This window comes from Limulus polyphemus, unplaced genomic scaffold (genome assembly GCF_000517525.1).
Source record: "Limulus polyphemus unplaced genomic scaffold, Limulus_polyphemus-2.1.2 Scaffold2351, whole genome shotgun sequence".
NCBI classification, from domain to species: Eukaryota; Metazoa; Arthropoda; class Merostomata; order Xiphosura; family Limulidae; genus Limulus; species Limulus polyphemus.
The window spans coordinates 49,003-57,483 of NW_013667961.1; the positions used below are offsets into that span (position 1 = coordinate 49,003).

General features: G+C 34.2%; 1 protein-coding gene across 2 annotated transcripts in view; it reads right to left on the reverse strand.

Annotated features, from left to right (window-relative positions):
• Positions 1-7,691, reverse strand: part of LOC106466703 (jmjC domain-containing protein 4-like) — a 34,006-nt gene extending 26,315 nt beyond the window's left edge. For both annotated transcript variants that reach the window (XM_022394778.1, XM_022394777.1), the window contains exon 1: positions 7,322-7,691. In XM_022394778.1, the coding sequence (XP_022250486.1) occupies positions 7,322-7,679 (358 nt within the window). In that variant the 5' untranslated portion in view covers positions 7,680-7,691. The remainder of the gene's footprint in view (positions 1-7,321) is intronic.
• Between the last annotated feature and the right edge of the window lie 790 nt (positions 7,692-8,481).

The following is an 8,481-nucleotide window of genomic DNA, read 5'->3' on the forward strand; positions in this document are numbered from 1 at the left end:
ATCCACCACTCTCCAGATTACCATCTTTCATTCAGCCCATCCTCCACTCTTCTGATTACCATCTTTCATTCAGCCCATCCTCCACTCTTCTGATTACCATCTTTCATTCAGCCCATCCACCACTCTTCTGATTACCATCTTTCATTCAGTCCATCCACCACTCTCCAAATTACCACTTTTCATTCAGCCCATCCTCCACTCTTCTGATTACCATCTTTCATTCAGCCCATCCACCACTCTCCAAATTACCATCTTTCATTCAGCCCATCTTCCACTCTTCTGATTACCATCTTTCATTCAGCCCATCCAACCACTCTCCAAATTACCACTTTCATTCAAAATCCTCAATACAATATAGATTAACGTCATCAGGAAACTTAACTAATGGTGCCTCTATTAATATCATTAATGTAAATATGAAAAAGTATGGACCCAAGCACTGACCCCTGCAGTACTCAGTAGTAACAAAAGTCCAGTTTGATTGGACATCATAATAACAACATTTTGCTTTCTCCCATCCAGACAATTCATAATCCAATGAACAAGTCTTTCTCCGGCTATGACTGATGTGGTTTTCTTAGCTAATGTTTTGTGTAATTATCTAATCCTTTTCTTAAAAACTTACTACACTAGTAACATTAACCATGATTCTTTCCTCCATAATAAGGTTTCTTTTATCTACTACACATCCAGTATCATTCATAACTGACTAGTTATAGTTTACATATACACAAACATGCCACGTTTGATGTTTTATACTAACTGGTGTTCTAGTTTCTTGATGATGGTTTCAGTTATCTCTTTTTACTCAATCTTATAAACCACAGTAACATTTATGTTAGAAGTTTCCTTTTCTTGTTAGTTTTATGTTTATCATTTGGTAATAATTTCCATATTTAACTATTACAAAGGGGCTTGTGGTTTGAACACAAGTTTTTAAACCAAAAGAAAAAACCACCCCTTCTTGCACATTTGATAAAAAGTTAAGGAATTACACCAAGTTAACAAATTATCAGTTTTTACACAGTTTTATCTTGCAAAAAAAGTGTTATATTTCAGCTATATTCAATGATAGCTACAAAAGAACAATCCAAACTTGCTCCATACAAAGTGAAATAAAACTTATTCACATATTCAGTTGTAATGATCAAGTTACATTCTGGCACAAAGAATATTTATGCAATTGGAGAAAAAAATAGATGGACACTTGGCTTAACAGTAGTAACAATACTACATAACAGCTAATGTTTTACAAGTAGATGAAACAGTGTTCTCTCTCAAGGTTTATTCAAAATATTTCTTCATTTGTTATGTCCATACTCTGAATAACATTTTGAAAATAGTATTGTTACGACAGCGGAAGTCACGTGACGCTAGAAGCGTGCTCGCTGGGGTTTCTAGACGGATCATGAAAGTTCCTGGCAACTCTAGTCTTTTCTAGGTGCCCTCTATTTTAGTATATAAGCCCGGCAAATAAAGCAGAGATGAAATTGCAGATAGACAGATATAGAGACAGATAACTGAGTCAAGTGAGCGGTAGTGACCGTAAGTAAAGTGCGTGAATCGTTGTGAATTACAGCATATGTTTAAGTTAAAGTGACTGTAGAAATTCTGTGTATTGCAAAGTTGTATTTAGAAAGAATAAACTAGTTTTATTTAAGAAAGGACTTGTAATGCTGAAGTTCCTTGGGAAGAATTTATACCGGAAATTAACAAACGACTAGAGACGTAACAGTATTTAGAAACACAGTGCTTACATAAATATGCTGGAAAGAGCTATTAGTAATAATGTCTCTCTCATTCAAAATGTTTATAAATTTAAAAGCAAGGTTATTATAGGGTGACTGTCCATTAGTCTGAGGGTTCATTACTCCGAAGTCTGATTGTCGGAAGATGTAAGCTGTTTTTTTTAACAGGTAAAGTTTTAAATTGATTGTCCAATTAAATTTGTGAAATTATATGACAAAAACACACCAGGATATGACCTAAAAGATTACAATTTCTCATGAATGGATGGATAATGTTTATTGTCATTTCCCTAATGTTATTTTTTTGTATGCATGTATAGTGTTAGGTGCAGAGCCCATATTAGAATTGGATTTGAGAGTCTGGCTCCTCTGAGAAAATGGACGTTCAAGATCATTATTCTTTAGTGCCATGACAACAAATGTTATATCTCCAACTTATTAAACATGTTGAAAACTTCCAGAGAGTAAGATTATCTTTACACCGAGATAATGCAATGAGCTGTAAAATACATAATTCAAATATTTCTGTTGTTTATAAATAAAATGAGAGCAAACCATCAGAGGCAACACGTCCCCTGAATCCCGCCAAGATGTACCCTTTATACTTTACATTTGAGATTGCATTCATCTATTATGGACCTACAAATCTGTTTATTCATTCAGTTTTAACTTTTATCTGTGACTATTAGGCCTTCAGAATGTTTATTCATTCAGTTTTGACTTATATAAAAATATTTTTAGATTTGTTCTTTTGTTCTTGAATACCATGATAAAAGCAATCAAATCCTATAGTTATAACTAATAAACAAAAGCTATAGTTATAACAAACAAAATTACAGTATTATTATACATATTTTAGTTTTTTGTCATTAGTAATAAATTTATCTTAAACAAAAGACATGCCAGAATTTCTGTGCAAGTTCTAAGCAGGTTAAACAGCTTCTAATAAAAACATTCAGTTATTACTGAAACTATAATAACTAACCTGTTTAGGCAGAGCCTGTTTTTAGCTTTCCATAACTTTAAATCTCACCCACAAAACTAACTCATGTACATGTTAATAAAAAAATCCCTAATAACCTTTACACCTTAGAGATGCAAAGGGTCAGAAAAAAATATGTGTGTGAAATATTTGCTGAAGGAGTTGAACCACTATTAGCTTTGGCACATGCCAAAGGTCCATGAGGTTGGAAAAACAGGAGAGAAGACGTATGCAAAAGGCACAGCATTCATGATACATCCAGGACAAAAGAACTATACTGAAAAGTTTGAAACACACTCAAACAGTTATACCTTGCAAACTGAAACTTCAGAGAGATAGATCACTCCAGATAATACAGGTGTCTACACCGACGGCAGAGATAGATCAATTATATGAGAAAATAGAAAACACCACTGAAAAAGACAAATACCACATAATTATGGGATTCTTCAATGCAAATATCAGGATCAAAAATAAGAATGAAAATACCAGATGTATGGGACCATTTGGAATCGGAGAGAGAAATGAAAGAGGCTAATACAATTTGTGGAAGCCAACGGTCTGATCATAGCAATGACATATTTTAAAAAAGCCAAGAATAGATACTTGACAAGGGAGTCACCTGATGGAAACATAAAGAGCCAATTAGACTTTTTACTAATCTCTACAAGGAACATCACTGAGAACTGCAAGGTCATAACAAAAGTGGACATTGGAAGCAACCACAGAATGGTGAGAGGGAAATTGAAACTGGACAAGGGACTGGTACGTCTAAAGAGAATCCAGAGAAACAAATTTTAAAAAACAAATGTACAAATGACAGAGATACAAGGAGACATTCCAACTACAGCTGAAAAACAAATTTGAAGTGCTTAGTGAGGAACAGTCTATGCCAGAAATTCTTGACTAGAATCCTACAAGAAGAAATAAAAACAGTACAAGACGTGGTGTCAAAATCCAAGGAAAACAGGTCAGATGCAGACAAGGACATCAAAGAACTAGATACTAAATGAAAGGAGTTAAGAAGAAAAGAGAACAAAACAGTAAGAGAAAGGGTAAAATATGCCGAACTAAACAAAACTATCAAAATTAAAAGATGAGCGAGAGCAAGACACAAAAGAAATGATCGACAAAATATTAGAGAAAGAAGTGTGCCAGAGGAGATATACAAGTGTGGATCCAAACGAAAAATCACAAAAATGAAGAAGTCATCACATCAGAAAGAACAGAAGTATTGGAAATTTGTTCCAACTTTACAAGAATTTGTGCTGGTCAACAGTCACTGACCAGACAAACACATTAAAAACAAGTCCAGACACAGAGCAAGTACCACCAATAACAGAGCTGAAGTGGAAAGAGCAATGAAACAAATGGAGAAGGAAAGCACTAGGAATAGGTGGGATAACGAGTGATGTACTAATACTAGATGTCAAGGAAGTACTGAGTTATTTAACCAGAATATAATGAAATACTACTATCAAGAAAAGTATCATGGATAGTACTGAGTTATTTACCAGAATATAATGAAATACTACTATCAAGAAAAGCATCAGGGATAGTACTGAGTTATTTAACCAGAATATAATGAAATACTACTATCAAGAAAAGTATCATGGATAGTACTGAGTAATTTAACCAGAATATAATGAAATACTACTATCAAGAAAAGTATCAGGGATAGTACTGAGGAATTTAACCAGAATATAATGAAATACTACTATCAAGAAAAGCATCAGGGATAGTACTGAGTTATTTAACCAGAATATAATGAAATACTACTATCATGAAAAGTACCACCCAGCTGGAAAGAAGCAAATATCATTGTTGTTCTCAAGAAGGGCAACCCCAAAGATATAAAGAATTATAGACCTATCAGTCTACTGTCACATATGGATAAAATATTTACACAAATTCTTCAAGCCAAAATAGAAAATATATTAGAATAGAATCAACTAAGAGAACAAGCCAAATTTAGAAAAGGGTTCTCTACCGTTGACCACCTATACACCTTAAATCACATTACTGAGAAATCAAATGAATTCAGTCTACCACTTTGCATCAGATACATTGACTACGAAAAGGCATTTGACTCATTCAAGCACTATGTCATCTTTTAAGCTCTGCAAAAAGGTGGAATAAAGAAAGTTTATATAAACATTGTTGAAGACATCTACAATGATGCAACAGCAAGAATCCACCTGGACAATCGTGTATCCTATGATATCTTGATTGGTAGAGGCGTAAGACAAGGAGACCCTACAGCACCTAAGCTATTTACAGCAACATTACAGGAAGTTTTTAAAAAATTAAAGCTAGAGGAACATGGCATCAATATAGACAGAGAAGAACTAACAGACCTCAGGTTTGCAGATGGTGTGGCTTTATTTATGGAGAACATACAACAGATGGAACATCAATTCCTCATGCTGAATGAAGAAAATGCAAAGATCAGCCTTAAAATACATAAGGGGAAAAGAAGTGTATGACAAACTTAGATGACAACTGTGAAATCAAATTATAAAATGAAACTACTGAGAGAGTGAACAATTACGAATACCTTGGACAAACAACCTACATGAAAAGGAAATAAGTATTAGAATAAGAGCAGGCTGGAGCTGCTTTGGGAAGTACTGAGAGATATTTCAAGACAAAAAACTTAAAAAAAGAGTATTTGACCAATGTGTTTTACCAACCTGGACATATGGATGTCAAACTTGGACACTCACTAAACAGCTTAACTCAAAATTACAGACAACAATGGAAAGAAAGATGTTGAAGATCAAGCTCCAGGATAAAATTCTGTGCTCAGAGATCAGAAGAAATATCGGGATAAGGGACATCTTCAAGTATATTACAGAATCAAAATGGAAATGGGCCAGACACATCACCTGATTAAAAGACAACAGATGGACGAAAAGAATCACAGAGATCAAGAGGTAGACCACACAGATGGCATGATGACATCATACGGAAAAAGGGCATCACATGGCCAAGGAAAGCAGCAGATAGATAGACTTGGAAGTCTCTGGCAGAGGCCTACGCCTTGCAGTGGGCAGACACAGCCTAGAATGAAAGACCCAAACTGCTAAATGAGAGAAGTACAAGAGGAGTGTTTGTTCCTTGGTATAGTTCCTTCTAAACTTGTAGTACATTCCCAAAACTTATGTTACTAATTTCTTTGGGGGGTGCTTTTTCCTTTTAGGAAAGGATTTTAATCTTCTTGTGGGGGGACAAAAATTATCAATAAAGAATTCTTTAAATATGTTAAGGGCAAGCCAAATCTCAGGATGGGAGTAGGGCCTTTGACGGATAATATACAAAGACTTATAGCTGATGACTGTAAGATAGCTGGGTTATTAAATTTTACATTTTCTTCAGTATGAAGATTTACACAGTTTGCCATATCCTGAACAATTGTTAGGTGGAAACAAGATTATCACATTAATTTTAAGATTGTTAAGAAAAAATTTGGGAGGTTAAATAATTGCTGTAAGTTACATCTTTAATACTGCAATATGTTAGCTAAGAGAAGCTGCAAGTCTTAATGTAAATATCAGGTTTAATAAGATAGGCCTAGAAAACCTGAGAGTGTGATATAAAGAGTTCTAGCAAATTCAAAACTAGATCATAAATACGAAATAGTTTGTGAAGTGTGGAGAGTGATTTCAAGATAGAGAGAGTGAGCACCCACTGTGTCAGTTATCATGGTTACCTTGTACAAGTAATTTTATTTAAATTAAGTAATTTGAAACAGAGGCCTACAGAAATTTATGGCACTTCACATTTGTAGAAATATTCAAAAAGGAAAACAATTAATTTATTATTAATTAATTGAATTATTTGTACCAGATTATGAGAACCCGTCAATGAAAAAAAAATATTATCTAGCTCCTAGTCCAGATAATATTTCCCCAAGGGTTTTGAAGGAGGTTAAGGATTGGATATGCGAGTCACTTGCTATTAGTGTGTAGGTGCCAGAACACCTTGGATATTGCCAAGAAAGATGATAAATGTGTCCATGTAATTACAGACTTATTTGTGTTAAATCAGTGATGGGAAAATTTTTGATAGCATCTCACAAAAGATGCTTTGGAAATTGCAAAATAATTTAATTACAAATTTTGTTGGATAGTCAAAATAGATTCACCAGGGAAAAATATTGCCTTACTAATATTTGGGCATTCCATGAAGAGGTTTCTTGTGCACGAGGGTACAGATGTAGATTTGGTGTATCTGGATTTTCAAAGCATGTCACATAAAAGGCTTTAAATTAAACTTCGAGTTAAAAAAACAACAAAAAACATCTTTGTAAGTTTGGTGTATAGGCTTGCTCATGGGATAGAAAACTTGCTGGATGGAACAAAGCAAACAGTTGTTATAAATGGTGTTCAGACGAATAGCATAAATGTTACAAGTGAACAGCGGTAATATCACTTGCACATCTTTAAATTAAATTACACATTAACCTTTCTTTTTGTTTAATTCTAACATTAGCTAAGTTTTAAAATACCATTATGGTACTTGGTAGTGAATTAAAAGTCAACAGTTGAATAAGTTTAATAAAAATAGTTTATGATTATACTGTAGTTACCAAAATGTTCTTTAAGAAAAGAAAAATTTGGTTTCATTTCGGAATTCACCCATTCTTTTCTACTTCTCCATGACTCTGTGAAATGAGATGCAAACTTACAAGGTAAGTTTGGAATCAAAAACTGAACTACGAAATCTTGATACGATATTTGATTATCTATATATTTCACGTCCAGTTCACTGGCATTTGGCTGAACAACAATATAACTTTTACAGTCGTCATAGCAATAAAAGTTAATAAGTTTTGCCAAACAGTTTTCAAACACATCGAAAGAAATGCTTTTAGTTTTACTACAAGTAGTATTGCTATTACTATTAGTCCTATTCATATCATCACTCGACTCTCTTGACGATTCCATGCTTGCACTCGAGCGTCCTCTAGTGGAATAAGCAACTGTAAATAATAATTACACTGTTTCCACAAAGTGGAGAAAAAATTTAACACCTTCAATCTAAGATAAGGTCTGGTTGTTGCTAAATGCAGAGCTACACAGTTGTGCTACGTATCTGCTTGTTTGTTAATTTCCGGTAGGAATTCTTTCCGAGGAACTTCAACGATACAAGTCCATTCTTGATTAAACCAAATTATTCTTTCTCGATACAAATTTTTTAGTACACAGTAATTACACAATCACTTTAAACTTAACAACTTTTATAATACACGCTATAAATCACAGCGATTCACAATGTCGATAACTTTGCTCTCGACGAGTACAAAACACACACTTTATTTTTCCGCTGGCTTTACCTTCCAGGCTTATATACTAAGGAAGAGGGCACTCGAACAAACTCGGACTTCCCCGATAATTCGAGAAACTTCACGCATGTTACCAGCGTCAAGTGACTTCCGCTGTCGTAACACTACCCCTTCCTTGGTATTGTTCGTCCCAAACAATAGCCACTTACATTAAACCAATAAATAATTAACGATAACTTAATTAAATGTACAGAATTACAAACACAAAATTAAAATACAACAAAGTCTCTTAATTTTACAGGCCGTTTCTTCTTTTGTACTGGCCTCGATATCATTGGCTTCTGTTTCACGTGGGATTCATCTGCTCCATCAGGAAATGTCCCACCATTGGTAGCAGTTACATTACAGGTAGTAACTTCATTAACGGCTTCACTGTTTTCCTTCTCAAAGCCGGGTAGAGTTTC